Source organism: Balaenoptera borealis (genome assembly GCF_965194805.1).
Source record: "Balaenoptera borealis genome assembly, chromosome: 16".
Lineage (NCBI taxonomy): Eukaryota > Metazoa > Chordata > Mammalia > Artiodactyla > Balaenopteridae > Balaenoptera > Balaenoptera borealis.
In genome coordinates, this window is record NC_138872.1 from 25,583,475 (window position 1) to 25,599,405 (window position 15,931).

General features: G+C 48.0%; 1 protein-coding gene across 2 annotated transcripts in view; it reads right to left on the reverse strand.

Annotated features, from left to right (window-relative positions):
• Window positions 1-1,351: 1,351 nt before the first annotated feature.
• CHMP4B (charged multivesicular body protein 4B) overlaps window positions 1,352-15,931 on the reverse strand; it is a 46,393-nt gene continuing 31,813 nt past the window's right edge. Inside the window, exons 2-5 of one of the 2 annotated variants that reach the window (XM_082358935.1) lie at window positions 6,800-6,977; window positions 4,964-5,078; window positions 3,793-3,919; window positions 1,352-2,221 (exon numbers count right to left, since the gene is read on the reverse strand). In XM_082358935.1, coding sequence (XP_082215061.1) covers window positions 2,157-2,221; window positions 3,793-3,919; window positions 4,964-5,078; window positions 6,800-6,977 — 485 coding nt within the window. In that variant the 3' untranslated portion in view covers window positions 1,352-2,156. Of the gene's footprint in view, window positions 2,222-3,792; window positions 3,920-4,963; window positions 5,079-5,601; window positions 5,824-6,799; window positions 6,978-15,931 lie in introns of those variants that run through there. The other variant, XM_082358936.1, reaches the window with a different exon arrangement.

The following is a 15,931-nucleotide window of genomic DNA, read 5'->3' on the forward strand; positions in this document are numbered from 1 at the left end:
AGACACTGTCCAAGAATTAGCTTCAGGCCTGCCAGAGCTGGATGCTTGGATGTGCCAGCTCCCCTCACCTATTCCTGGGGTGAGAAGCCCCTGAGGCAGTTGACAAGAAGAGCGTAATGTCCACTCTACATTTCCCACACCAAATGATGCCTTCGGACCACCAACTGCAGGCTGAGAAGATGGAATCTGGCAGCAAACGTTGCCACTAGATTCTTGTTGAGGTGGAAAGAACTTCTGAGAACGTCCAGACCCAACACGCAGACAAGTCATGAATTTTCAAGCTACTGTGGTCAAGTCCTGATTCTAAGTGTGGCAGCCCTGGGAGGAGGACCAGTGAGGGGTGAGGGGCAGGGCAGGAGCAGCTTCTCAGACAGGACATCTGAAATGATCTGGTCCCGCCCTGCTGTTTCACACATGGGAAAATGTGATCCAGGGCAGGTGGACAGCTTGGAACCCAGTGAGCGATGGCGTGTTTAACTGTGAACTCAGGTTGCCTCTTTTTTTTTTTGACTTCTCTTTTTTTCTTATTTATTTTTTTATTGAAGTATAGTTGATTTACAGTGTTGTGTTAATTTCTGCTGTACAGCAAAGTGACTCAGTTATACACATATATACTATTCTTTTTTATATTCTTTTCCATTATGGTTTATCCCAGGATATTGAATATAATTCCCTGTGCTATACAGTAGGACCTTGTTTATCAGGTTGGTTTTAATCTCAAGAGGTTTGGGGATGGGTACTGGAGGGCAATCCTCTCAATTCTGCCAATTTGCATGCAGAATTAGGGATGAATAGGCATAGATCCACTTTTCTGAAGGAGAGGGTCCACAGTGTTCATCAGATTCTTAAGGTAGTATAAGACTAAAGAAAACTAGAGACAGTGGAAGAGGCCGGGTCAAAGTCACAGGGCAAGTCACAGCAGACCTGAGACTAGGACTTGTGAGCTAGATTCTCAGTCACTGCCCTACGCTTCCACCCCACAGGAAAGGCACCAGATGGGCCTAGTCAGTGGGCACACCAATGTTTCCAACAGGTGGAGGGTCTGTTGTCCTGCTGGCATTGCCCATGGATGCTGACGGAGAACTAGGGAAGACCCTGGAGCCACACAAGAACCAACTCACTCCTGAACTATGCCCAGAGGGTCCCCAAGCAAGGTGAAGGTCACAGATCCATGGTTTCTGGAACCTAAACACATTTCTAGTAAGACACACTCTGCTCTTGGTTCAAATTGTTGATACACATCATGCTCAAGTCTTCCATGTTTCTACAGACTCCACTGGATACCACGCTGGCCTGGAAAGGGCCAACCCCCAAAGCAAACGACAGACTGATTAAACACAATGGCAAAGTATGAAAATTAATCAAGATATTTAATAGACGGTGCAAACCATAACTTCATCTGAATATAAATGTATGCACATGTTTCCAATGAGTTATCTCTCAGTTATCACAAACAGCAACAAGGACCTTAGAGCTATGTTAGAAAAATGTATAGCTGGAATTTAACTCTAACAATCTCACACGCTCTCAAAAGAACACCAGCCATTTCAAATCAGTGTCACAAACTCCAAAAAGACCAGGCGAGTGGGAGAAAGGAGTGCGACAGAGTGGGAAACACAGGGGCCCGTACACACGTGATGGACAGAAATACAGCTCTTGAGGAAACCAAAATCAGATGCATTATTACAACCAAGGACAAGGAAAAGCCTATGGCTTTAAAAAAATGACTCTTCTGTCAGTACCATACAAGTCTTACAAAGAGATGTGCGACAAGTCAGCTGACATAAAAGGACAGAGGCTGCATTTCCAGATCATTTCAACTGCAAACGGTCGACCCTTTCCATTGAGGCTCAGCAGTGGAGTTAGCGTAGTCCAGAAGCTCAATGTTGGATTTGCAAATACAGTTTATTTTACAGAAATTCAACATTATAAACAGCAGGCACCTCCCAGCCCCCCACCCCCTCCCCCCAACCCGTACCGCTGGGTGCAGACCATGCTATGCAGAGTGAGCGGTGATGCAGCCCTACTGCTTTGCAGGGAGATTCGAGAGCGATGGAACCTGCCTGCACCACGGCCTGCCTGCCCCACACACGCACGTGCCTGCCCGCCTCGCAGGCCACCAGAGTCTGTCTGGGCCCAGCCCGGCGCTGGACCAGTTAAATGGATCCAGCCCAGCTCTCCAATTCCTTCATGTCGTCGTCCTCCTCTTCCTTCTTCTTGGCTGTGTGAAGAGAGGAAGAGCTGTTTAGTTTAGGAAGGCTGGCTGCAGTGTTCGCCACACACTCTGGCTGGATGCCAGGGCTGCGCTACACTGCGTCTACAGAACAGCCCCGCCCCTGCAGCCAGCCTCACCTCCAGGCTCTCAGCAGACTGCTTCTCTGCGCCTAAAAGCTGCAACATGCAACTCCAGATAACCAGGCACACCTTCCCCAGCACCTCCCCTCCCCCCACACCGGAGCCAGACAAAGCGGGGAGAACTCTACACTGAGAGTCCATCAGGCTCCATGCGTGGCCTCAGTCCCAGAGCATGCAAGGTGGGGGAGAGCGGGAAGGACCCCGGAAGAGCTCTAATCCCCGCCCGCCACCCCCTTCCACCTCAAGGGCTTGAGCCACCTCTATACACTGCCGGCAGCTTGCTGGACAGCCTCCGGACCCCCTCCGCCCACACCCCATCCCGGGCAGCGGACTCGACTAGAGGGGCCACTTCCCCTTGATCTGTGGAAGAGTGAGGTGACACACCTGGTCACACCCCGCTCCCTGGCCTCTCCCTCCATGCCAAATCAAGCAGCTTCACCTTTTCTAGAAGCTCTGTGTGGAATACTTCTACCCAAGGGTGAAACAGTGCGGGGCGGCGGGGGGTGTGGGCAAGGAAGAAGGAAGTGAAGGTTTTATAGAACCAGGTTTCTAAAAAAGCCAAAGCTGTTTCCTTCCTACCGTGGCAACCTCTGAGGCCCCGGCTTTTACAGGTGTGCACAGCACAGGGTACTAGATGGGGAGCAAGAGCTGTCAAACTCTCCCCTTGTTTGGTGACACAGGGAAAGTCATTCTACAATAATGGTTCTCAACCGGCTGTGACCCGCCCCACCCCCCAACATCTGGCAAAAGCCGGTGACATTTTTGGTTGTCAAAACTTGGGGAGGGGGGCTTCCCTGGTGGCGCAGTGGTTGAGAATCTGCCTGCTAATGCAGGGGACACGGGTTCGAGCCCTGGTCTGGGAAGATCCCACATGCCGCGGAGCAACTGGGCCCGTGAGCCACAACTACTGAGCCTGCGCGTCTGGAGCCTGTGCCCCGCAACGGGAGGGGCCGGGATAGTGAAAGGCCGGCGCACCGCGATGAAGAGTGGCCCCCGCTTGCCGCAACTAGAGAAAGCCCTCGCACAGAAACGAAGACCCAACACAGCCAAAATAAATAAATAAATAAATAAATAAATAAATAAAGTAGCTATTAATTAAAAAAAAAAAAAAAAAAACTTGGGGAGGGGGATGCTACTGGCATCTAGTGGGTAGAGGCCATGGGTGCTGCTAGACATCCACAGAGCACGGGACAGGGCCCCCTCCCAGTCCCCACCCAAAGAACGGTCTGGCTATGTCAACAGTGCCAAGGTTAAGAAACCCTGCTCTACAGAGAAACTAGGAAAGAGCAGGTGACACTGTCTTTAGAGCTGTCACAACAGATCCTATCTGGTTCTCAACTCTGGGCAACTCAGGACCCAAACTGAAGCCAACCAACCACAAGATTACCCACCACGTGGGTCATGGGTATGTCATGACTGTGGCTAAGAAGTACTCACTGGGTTTTGATGGTAGGGATATAGAGGGAACATTTGGTAGAGGGACTGTTTCCGGTCCACTGATTTCCAGCAAATTCTTGTCTAGTTCCTCCTGTTCTAGTTCTTCTAATTCTGCCATGAGCTCATCCTGGTAAAAGCAAACACAAAAATGAGAGACAACCTGGGAATCCCAGCCCCTCCAGGGGTACCTCTTAGCTGATGGCTCAGGGGATGGCTCATTTTTTAAAAGCCCCACAGCCCCTCTGAGAAGGTCAGAGGGGAGATGAACTCCAGGTCCACACTCTGTGACTCAAACATCCTAAACATACTTCTACCGGTGAACACACTACGAGCTATTATTGCTGTCTACGTCTGGGGTCCCTGCACCAGGCGGTGAGCATCCTGAGAAAAGGGATTGTATTTTATCATTCCCATTTCTTTATCTCAGAACTGGGCGCACTGAGTGAATGTTCAGGAATGTCTGCTGAATTGAAATAAACTTGACTAGTCCCTCAAACTCCAGTCTGAAAACATGAAAACCCTGGTGCTGGGAGCCAAGGGTAAGAGCCACAGGCTGTTTCCTCAGCTATACAGTGGGAATCAGCACAAAGAATTAGGTTTGATGAAGAGAGCCTGACCTTCAGTGGACTCAAGTCTAAGGCAGAATGAGGTACAGGGCCTGTAACTGTATTTTAAAAACCTAACAGACCCAACGTTCTAATTGCCACAGCAGAAATTGGTAGGTGGCCAAGTTCCAGATGGATCCTTCAGGGGGGATCAGGTATAAATGTTCCTTCTTTGGCTTCACCTTTATCTCACATCAGAGTGGTCTGAGGGCAAATCCTGTAAACTTCTCCAGGGCATGGTGACCTCAGCTGCCCCAGCTCTGAGCCCAGGACTCACCACGGAAAGGTGCAGGTAACTACTTGTTGAAAACAATACTGACCTGAAGTCTGCTGAGGGGTCCCAACAAAGGTTCCTTTACTCCACCTAAGCTCCCCAAACAGTGAAAGCAGCCCTCAAAACCCAGAATTAGGGAGGGTTAGTACCATGTCTATGTTCAAGTCTCTGGAGGGACGAGAACTGGTGATTTCCAAACCACATATTCCTTGCCAGAGAGGCTTCAAGAGCACATCAGAGGCAGCCCAGAAATCATCTGTGAAGCCTGTGTGATCTGCATGAAACCACTCACCTCGTCAAACTCTTCTCCAAACCCTACAGGTTTTGAAATAGCTGTTGAAATCTCTTCTGCAAGTTCCTGCTGGTCAGCAATGTCCTGCATTAACTCATCAACTTTATCGATGTCCCTTTAAATGAAACAGACAGATGTCATGTCAGACAGTCTGTGTAAAGAGGGCCTGGGAGGCAGAAGCAGAAGCCCCGCTCCCCGCAATCTGCTGCCCAGCCCCAGCCCCACAATTACTCCCTCTGAGGAATTCCTTTTTTGTCTTTACTTTGTCTTCCTCCTCCTCTTTAAAATAGAGGATCACAGAATCAAGAAGATGGAAGCATCCTTAGACATCGCCTAGTCCAACACCCTAAGGAAATAAGGCTTGGCAGAGTCAGGTGCCATTGTCAGGGTCTCTCATGCAAGCTGGTAAACACGTTAGATGAGACCCTGGGACTTGAACTCCTGGGCCAGTAGCTCTTCAAGCCCAAGGGCAACTCTGCACCAGGGGAGGTAAAATCACAAATCATAAAACAGAGCCACGCCATTTGACAGGCCCTTCCCATCTACACAGATCCACTTATGGCTCCTCTACTAGGCCCCAAAGGAAAAGCAAACAATGCAGAATTATTTTCTATACACTGTCAATCATATAAACTTACAATTAATCAATGTAATATGCACATGTATACTTCAAGGCATGCACAGTATTCACTGAGACGTGCTGTGCGCCAGGCATCTTGGAGAACATGGACATGAAACAGACATGGGCCTCACTCAGGAAGCTCAGTCCAGTGAACATCCCCTCAGACGATAGCTCAGTTATTTGAAGGCTACTTTTCCTGCAATCCCACACTTCTAGAACAGGGATCAGCAAACTTTTTCTGTAAAGGGCCAAACAGTAAATATTTTAGAACTTGTGGGCCATACGATCTCTGTCACAAAAATTCAACCCTGCCATGTGCCACAAAAGCAGCCACAGACAATATGTATTAATGGACACAACTGTGTTTCAATAAAATTTTATTCACAAAAATTGGCAGCAGGCCCACAGGCTGCATTTGGCCAGTCCCTGTTCTACAGCGCGGCTGAGTACCCAAAGGAAGCAAAAAAGTGCTCCAAGCACCCCCAAATATACGATGCCAAGTTCAAGCACTAAAACAAATGCAGAATTTTGTTCTGTTTGGGAGAGGTCCTCATTTGGAGCCTAGTGTTACCCTGGCCTTTAATTACAAATATAACAAGCTCGGTTATCTAGTTTCTTAGGCCACTGTATATGAGAAGTAGCCACATAAAGGAAGGAATGCTGAGGTCAAGAACACTGTCAACATGATAGCCAAAGCCCAAGAGCAAGGGGGGAGGCAGAAAATTCCATCAAAAACAGACCTAAGAAGAGAGGGAGTTAAAGCCCTCAAATGTACCACATTTTTCAGGACCCCTGACAGCATGAGGCGAAAGTCACGGGCATTGATTCTAATCCCAGTTCTATCCAAGTTTACACAAACCCAGGGCAAGTCACCTCCCCTCCCTGGGACAAACTTCCCCACCTTGATGATCAGAGGCTTGGGTGAGAGAACCTTCTAAGGACCTTTCCAGCTTGAAACTCTATATTCATCCCAATAACCCTGAATTACTCAGAAAACACTGTTTCATTCCATGAGATCTGCTTCCGAGGGCAGCAGGGCACATAATCCATTTTAGAAGGAGTTCCAAAAAAGAATGCAAATTAAAACAAACTCAGGTGCTTGAATGGATAAGTCAAGGGGTCTGCCCAAGGCCATGGCCCGGGACTGAGGCACTCCAGGGCCAGCACTGCCCTTCCACATGGGTGCCCCCCTCCACCAGTGGGTGGCCACGTACATGTTGTCGTGGGCAGCCTTCATGGCTTTGGCGGCATAGCCCATGTTCTTGAGCACCTCGGTGTTGGTGTTAGCATTCTCCAGGGCCTCTCGCTGGAACTCGATGGTTGACAGTGTGCCATCGATCTGTGCCAGCTGCTTTTCATACCTCTTCTTGCGCTTCAGTGCCTGGAGGGCAGCTGCACAGGGGGAAGAAAACAGGGTTTCAGAGAGCCCAGACACAGGGCAATGTCCTAGAGTTCACTGAGTCTTCTCCCTAACTGTGATGGATGCACTTCAGTTTCTGCTTCCACTATAACAGAGGGCTAATAATCTCTCCTACACAAAAAGCACATTCAGTTTTCTAAGGAAACTATACAAGGGACTTCCCTGGTGGCACAGTGGTTAAGAATCCACCTGCCAATGCAGGGGACACGGGTTCGATCCCTGGTCCGGGAAGATCCCATATGCCACAGAGCAACTAAGCCCACTCACCACAACTACTGAAGCCCGTGTACTCTAGGGCCCACGTGCCGCAACTACTGAGCCCGCATGCTGTAACTACTGAAGCCCGTGTGCCTAGAGCCCGTGCTCTGCAACAAGAGAAGCCACCGCAATGAGAAGCCCGTGCACCGCAACGAAGAGTAGCCCCTTCTCGCCACAACTGAAAAAAGCCCGTGCGCAGCAACAAAGACCCAACGCAGCGAAAAATAAATTGTAAAAAAAAGAAAATTATACAAAATTCACAGACCTCAAAATGCAGCCAGGCACATAAGCAAAAGTTCACACTCTTTGGTAACTGCACACACACAAATCAAAGCATGGAGGACACCCAGAAAAAGAATGTGCTTGGAAGTCAAATTGCCTTAGGTTCAAACCCCAGCTCTCAGACTTGGTAAGCTACTTAGCCTCCCTGATAGGTTCACTGTGAATGAGATAACATAACAGAAACACTTAGCACAACATTAAACATAGTGCACACCCAAAAAACCAGCAGCTCTAATTATTATAAAGCAGCTTTGAAGTATCATTTTATGTCAACTAAATTACAAAATAATAACGACTATAGCAAATACTGGATCATTGGGGGTTAAAATGCTATCTCACACACAGCCGACAACTGTAAATTGTTATAATGTTTCTGAAAAGTAACATGGCAACACACAGCAACAGCCATAATATTGTTCCTGCCCTCTGACCCAGTAATTTCCTTCTGGAAATGTATTCAACAAAAGCAAAAAGCCCCATGCCTGAAGATGATAACTATAGCATTCCCTATCATAGAAAGCACAGCACAAGTGAAATAAAGACAGAACTCCCTGTCAGGGACTAATCTAGAGTCTGACCATTTGGTCAAATCAATGCCATCATCACTCTCAGCCTCCTGGTGTGTTAAGGCTATAGGAGATAATCTTGTTTTAAGGTTCAGTCAGGGCAAGCAATTTGATCAAGATGAGTTGGTAGCAGAGCAAGGGCCAAACCACATCTCCCGAGTCAAAACCCAGGCTTCCCTCCCCTTACTATTTTAGTTCCCCTCTTTACACTGAAAAGCATCTTTAGCACACATCTTAGCTGGGCATCAAAGCCAGGAAGGAGGCTCTGCACAGAATCAAGCAGAAGGAATGGGCTGCCGGCACCTGCCTTGGCCTGGACAGCACTAGCCTCACATACATATGTAGACACATATGCACCCATGCACTCGTGCCCCCCAGCTCCATACCAAAGCCACCTCCTGCAGGCTGTAGGCAACAGTCAATCACCTCCCCAACAGGGCTGTGGTTTCTCCATATGTCACCTGAACAGGTCACGTACTCCTTCCACTAAAACTCCCTGTTAGCCTAGGATAGCACCCTGAGAATCATTTGTCAAGGGAATAGGGCCTTGGCTTGCATGTAAGCAGTCCATAGTTCCTTTAAAAGCAGCAGACAAGGGCTTCCCTGGTGGTGCAGTGGTTAAGAATCCGCCTGCCCTAAATGCAGGGGACACGGGTTCGAGCCCTGGGCTGGGAAGATCCCACATGCCACGGAGCAACGAAGCCTGTGTGCCACAACTACTAAGCCTGCACTCTAGAGCCCAGGAGCCACAACTACTGAAGCCCGTGCGCCTAGAGCCCGTGCCCCGCAACAAGTGAAGCCACCGCAATGAGAAGCCCATGAAGCCCGTGCACCACAATGAAGAGTAGCCCCTGCTCACCATAACTAGAGAAAGCTCGCGTGCAGCAATGAAGACCTGATGCAGAAATAAATAAATAAATTTAAAAATAAAAGCAGCAGACAAAAACCACCAGGAAAATTCCTCCAGCCAAAGGATAAAGCAGGCTAAAGAAACACTGCTAAAAATCTGAAGAACAATGAAATGTGCCTCATTAAAAGCTGAAAAACCATTCAACCTGCTATCTTCCTCATTCTGGTATGAATGGCCAGATGGCCTATGACTCCAAAAAATCCAACCTGCAGACACACCCAGGGGTCCTCAAGACCCTTTACTGAACATCTTCACCTTCTGCTAGTATTAAGCCATGCCTGCCAGGTAAGTACCTCACAACAGCGACCCTTTAAGGTAGAAATGACCATCCTTCTTAGAAGATGAGGAAACAGGTTCAGAGAGGTTCTGTAACTCAGGTTACCAGGTGGTAGGCAGCAGAGAGGGGATTAAGCCAGGTATGGAACTCCAAAGTCCATGGGCTGCCATGCTAACTGTTATGCCTCCCAGTGAATGAAAAAGACAGGACCCTGCCCTGGAGGCACCATCCAGTGCAGCAGGGAGCGTCCAGGGAACTGTGGGATCACAGAAGAGGGAGTACATATTCAACCATGCCATTCCTTTGCTTAAGAACCCACAACAGCTCCCTCTGCCCACAGGACAAAGCCTCCACGTGGTTTAATGTGGCCTGCAAGGCCCCACGGGAGGCAAGGGACTGGGATTCTCACCACAAGTCTGGTTCCGGGAGCCCCAGCACCAATTCCGAATCCCTTTGCCATTGACCGTCATGGCACAGGGAAGGCATCCGGGGAGAGTCCTGGTATGCAAATGCTCAGGGCCTGGGGCTGCTTCCTCCTGACTTCGCTGATACTGTGTTGCTTTTCCACAGAAACCGACTTAGTCACACCCTAATCAACAAGAGATTCTCAAGCCTTCTGAGGCCAATGTCCCACACTTAACTCCTTTTCCAGGTCCTCCTCAGCCTCCCCTAACACCCACAGCATAGCCCAGCCTATAACAACTTGTTCACCAGTCAAGATTCAATAGGTGTTCTGAGCGCCAGCTGCATGATAAGCAAGCAGGGCGGCTGCTGCAGTCTTGCCCGCCTCCTCATTCAATCCTCCCGCATGGTCCAGGGGCACAGATCCAGATCCACACCAACAAGACTGGGGATCAGAAAGGTGGAGTGGGACTTCCCGGTGGCGCAGTGGTTAAGAATCCGCCTGCCAATGCAGGGGACACAGGTTCGAGCCCTGGTCCAGGAAGATCCCACATGCCACAGAGCAACTAAACCCGTGTGCCACAACTACTAAGCCTGTGCTCTAGAGTCCGAGAGCCACAACTAACTGAGCCCACGCGCCGCAACTACTGAAGCCCACGTGCCTAAGAGCCCATGCTCCGCAACAAGAGAAGCCACTGCAATGAGAAGCCCATGCGCTGCAACGAAGAGTAGCCCCCGCTAGCCGCAACTAGAGAAAGCCCTCGAGCAGCAATCAAGACCCAACGCAGTCAAAAGTAAATACATAAAATAAACAAATTAAAAAAAAAAAAGAAAGGTGGAGTGGTTCATCCTGCTGTTATGAGAGGAGGGGAAGGCTCAACCACTAGTCTGTATAAACCCCCAGGCCTCTGCTCTTCCCACATGGGCTCGGGATGATGGCAAGTGACACTGGGACAGTTCTCAAGAACGAACAACAAGATGACATTTGCCTTGCTTCTCAGTGTCCTGAGTGTAGCGGGAGCCTTGATTTTATACAGTTAGCTATGTTCTGATTTTTAAAACCATTCCTTGCCTGTTAACATCATAGGTTTAGAACAGCTTTAACTTTTGCTTGAGTACATTTTCAATTGGCAGTGACTCCTTGCATGCCAATCTGGCATTTCTCTGATCTACACCCCGCTGCTAAAATCCCCCAAGCAATAAATTATCTGGAAGCAAACACCCAAACATACCAGGGAGGTAAGCAAGAGTCCCCCATGAATGAAATAATGTTTATATTATTCATCTTTACAAACCATCATCCAGCACAATGACTGGTACACAGCAAGTGCTTAATATATATTAAACTGAATCTCCAATTTCACCTGTTTTTTTAAGTTTTTCATATACTCTGCAGGGCTCCTCATGTGGGGTACACCCATATTTTATCTCCTGTGTACCTCTTACTCAATGGAGAAAAGAACATCTCATTGAAACACTGGCTAAAACAGTCATTGGGCAGCATTCTTTCCCTGCATTCGTCCTGGTCCATAAAACAGGAATTTTTGCAAGGGCCCACCCTTCCCCCTGTATGCTCGCCATGAGGTGTGCCCTGTCTGAGGGGAGGAAAAGGTTCTGAGTGAACAGCCTGGCCCTCCAGGGCTCCCCTTCCTGCCTGCAGGGTTCACACGGTCTCTTCCGCTCCTTGCAGTGAACTCTCCAGGACCGCTTCTGGCAGAGACAGTCCATTTGTTTACCCCAATCAAAATCCTGTGTGTATTTCTCAGCTAGTTGAGAACCCCAAAGTGAAAGGGTACGTGATTCGTTTCCCCCTTTCCATACATGGTTCATGAGTAGAGTAACCCTGAAATTAGACATGGGGTCAGCCTTTGGGCTGCGAGAATATGTGTAAACATATTCAGAGCCCTTGAACCACCCCGTATCTTACAAACATGTGGCACACTGGTGAAGTATAACTTAGGGCAAGCTAAATGCGTAAAAATGCCTCTCTTCCTGGAGACCATTCCACTTCAAGTAAACAGCCCCCATCCCTATCTTATTGCTGACCACAAAAATTTGCTTCTGTATATAGCCAAAGCCTAAAGGGCCAGACCCAATGTTTTTCAAAAATATGTGCTAGCTCTTAGTATCTTGCCTTACACTTCTCCAAATTCCTGATGGTTGGTTTAAAAAAACAAGTACTGAGTTCTCAATACAAGGTTTAAAAAAAATGTCATCATGTGAGGTGATGCATGTTAACTGAATGTATTTTGATAATCATTTCACAATATATACATACATTAAATCATTACGCTGTACACCTAAAAATAATATAATGTTATATGTCAATTATATCTCAATAAAACTGGTGGGGGGAATGAAAAAAAAATAAAAACAAGTACTGGGTTAACAAGGAGTTCATCTAAACCAAATATTCAAAGAAGGTGTCCAAAGAAATCCCTTTTCTGCCAAAGAACCCGCCACCACCCCCCTACCCGCCACCTCCCCCCCCCACCCCCCGCCGCTGTATCATTCATAAACACAATGCTTTAACAACTGAAATCTAACCCAGGCCAACAGAAGTTTAAAAGGTTGCTTTTAGATGGAAAAAAATAGTCCTTGGAATCTCCATATTTAATTACGCCTTTGCTGGTTCCAAGAGAGTAATTACAGCAGCAATTACAGAATCTAATAACCAGCTTTATTGGCTCTGAAAGCTGAAGCAAAAACAACTCCAACCATGTTGAAATAAACATTGGTCTCCAGACAGCTGCTTCATTAGAAACTCTAAACAGCTATTTGAAGAAAAAATACAGAAGAGATACCCTAAGAAGCAGAGAGACCAGTGGAAGACATTCACCCAGGACCAGAAACTCCTTCTGCAAGGCATCTGTTAGTGACTGGTACAGAAACCATTTTCAAAGAATGCATCAGTTCGGTACAACTAGGTAGCACATTCCTTTTTCCTCGGCAAAGGCAGACTTAAGACTTATCTTTGAAGAGTTGCTGAGGAGGGCAAGTTTGCCTGCCCTGATCTGGGGGCATTCAGAATAGAGGACATCAGCCCAGGGCATCTCAACAGATGCAAAGATCTCATAACTGTACACTAACGACTAATACATTGAGATTCAGGCATTGGGGAGAAGGAGGGTCCAGTAATATCCTCTCACTGAATGAATGAAGATGTCTAGAGTCCTTTCAAAGACTCAAGATTCTACATCTGAATTCATGCAGCAGAAGGTCCAAGGGTTGGGAGAGGAGGAGAGCGCTGGTTCTTTCCCACTCTCAGCATGAACTACATAGAAAACACAAACACACTCCAGGGGACACCTACCCACAAATGCAACGCTAAGTGAGAATTCAGAAGAACCTTCAGCAGCTTGGTCACGGCAGAGCTACTGGAGGGCAGGGAGCCGGTGAAGCTGAGGGAGCCCTGCTTTGCCCACCTCCAGCAATCAGTCAGATGCTCCTTGCTCACTGTGCCCATGAATAAACCTCAGATGTTCAGTGTGCCCTCAGCCAGGAGAACCACACCTGGCCCTCAAGCCAGTAGTCGCTTTGCTGGGGTCACCTGTCATCTGCCCTGTGTATGGGCAAGAAAAGACCTAAAGTCAAAACTACAAAGTTCACCACCAATGTCAAAGAAGCCCATCCTCCTGCAGGGACGGTTATCAGTAAGCATCCCTGCACCACATGGCACTGGATGTCCTGCCAAACCCTGACCAAATGAGAGTTACATACTTGGCATCAAAGGCAGAGGGGGCTTGAAGGACTCTCGGAGATCCCGAAGTCCAACCCATCTCATTAGAAACTGAGAAAAAATGATGCCCAGAAAAGGTGACTAGGCCTGCAAGGATCCCGCAGTGAGTTAGAGGAAGAATCAGGACTAGAACCCAGGTCTGCAGCCCAGGGCTCTTTCTACCACCTCAACTCTGTTACCTACAAATTAAGTCGCTATAAATAAATCAATAGTTCCCCCTGCATAAGGAAAACAGTCTCCTAATGCTCTTTCATCCAATCATAAACTCTGCCTTTTGCAAACCCCATTTAAAAGCTCCCGCTGGGATTTCCCTGGTGGTGCAGTGGTTAAGAATCCACCTGCCAATGCAGGGGACACGGGTTCGATCCCTGGTCCGGGAAGATCCCACATGCCGCGGAGCAACTAAGCCCGTGCACCACAACTACTGAGCCTGCGCTCTAGAGCCCATGAGCCACAACTACTGAGCCCTCGGCACCACAACTACTGAAGCTCGTGCGCCTAGAGCCCCTGCTCCGCAAAAAGAGAAGCCACCACAATGAGAAGCCCCTGGACCGCAACAAAGAGTAGCCCCCGCTCACCACAACTAAAGAAAGCCCGCGCGCAGCAATGAAGACCCAACGCAGCCAAAAATAAATAAAAAATAAAAATAAAATAAAATAAAAGCTCATGCTAACACATCAAAGAACTGGAAAGCTACCTGATATGCTCTCCTAAGTCCCCATTTAGAAGAAAAAGAAAAACGAACGGAAAAGAGCTGCTGGTCTGCCTGGTTCCAAAGGACTCTCCCCAGAATGGGTGCTGCTGGTCCTGCCTGTAGTTTCAGAAGGCGGGGGCAGGACTGGGCTCTCATTTCTCTACCTTGTATAAAAGTGCCAGGAACCTACAGAAAGGTCTCCAAAACCAAAATGCCCAGACAGAGTCGATTTTGTGTTCATCGGCACTCAGTGTCCCAGGCTCACCTGTGGAAAAGAGGGTCTCATCCTGCCAAAGCCTTAGAATGCTGTCCCTGACACTGCTGTGTTTATTCCCCCACAGCTGGAGAGTTCAGGCTAGAGGTGCAGACAGCATTTTTCAGAGCAGCCTCCTTCTCTGTGTTGTATCTCCCAGTTCCCCTAATTTGCTCTCCATGGCCTGGAGCTAATACACTCCATTTAGCAATGATAAAATAAGTACTTGTGTATGACCAGGAAAGCAGAGCCTGAAACCCTGGCTGACTTCATCAGCAAACACACAGGGAGTATAGTACTCCCTGCGAGGGAAAATTCTAGAGAGAAAGAAAAAAGCCCCTTAACTGTTTAACATGGACAGAGATGAAAGAAATAAGCCCCACTCAATTAACAATCTAACAAACTGCTTCAAAATCATTTAAACAGCAAACAGAAAGTATGTTCTGTAAAGAAAGGTAAAGGCAAGATAAGACACAGTCAAATAAGCTTAGGAAATGCAGGCTCACATCAAATTACAATGGTCATTTACGGAGTCCAGTTGTCCAGCTGTGAGTTTCAGCTGCACTATCAAGTGAACCCTAAGCAAATTACTTAACCTCACTAATCCTCAGGTAATAATAAAACCCACCTCATAGTTACTGTGAGGATTAAAATGAGACATGTATGTGAAGCTCCTGGCACTGGGCCAGACATGCATACGTGTTCAGTTCATGTTGGTCACTGGTATTACTACCTGCAGGACTTCTCAGAGCCTATTTTAGTAGAAAAAGAACCAATAGCACTACGACTCCCCGTGCCACCACCACCCCCAAAACAGCTTGGGGAAAAAACAATTTAAAACCACCTTGATTATGTACCCAACACAAGCTCCATCAACCTCTGTCCTGGTTGACTCGTACCAGCACTGGGGCACAGAGAAAAGAGCACAGGGCTTGGTGTCAGAATCCTGGCCCTGGGTCACACTGGCCTGGGGTAAATTATTTCACCTCTTCATCAAATGGAAAATGGGAGTGATATAGCTACCCCAAGGACAGGTGAGAAAGATAATCTCTGAAAATACTCGATAAACGTGAGTATTTTCCTTTTCTGCCTCTCTCTTTCCTTGCCCGTGTCTGACATTCTCTCTGAGGAGCTCTGTATCTTCCTGTCCCTCTCCCAGCCCAGCGTGTCCCTCCAAGAAAGAGTATACAGCTGAGGCACAGTGGAGAGAAATATATAACAGCAGCTAACACCTATGGGGGGCTTCTTGGATGCCAGGCACCATGGCTTGTGCTTTATGTGCTCACTGGTCCCCCCAAAAAATCCTACCCTACGTGGTAGGTTCTGCAGTGTCCCATCTCAAGATGGGGAAATTGAGGTTCAAAGAGTTTATCGCCTGCCCAAGTCATACAGTTAAGCAGTGGCAAGCATGGGATCAGTGCCAGGCTGCCTACCTGTAAAGGGCATGTTCTTGCTCCATGAAGGAACATCTACCCTGCACCAGCTGGCCTGTTTCTGCCTGAGTCTGGGCTTCTGAGAGCCTCTGTGCTTCCCCACCCAACAGAT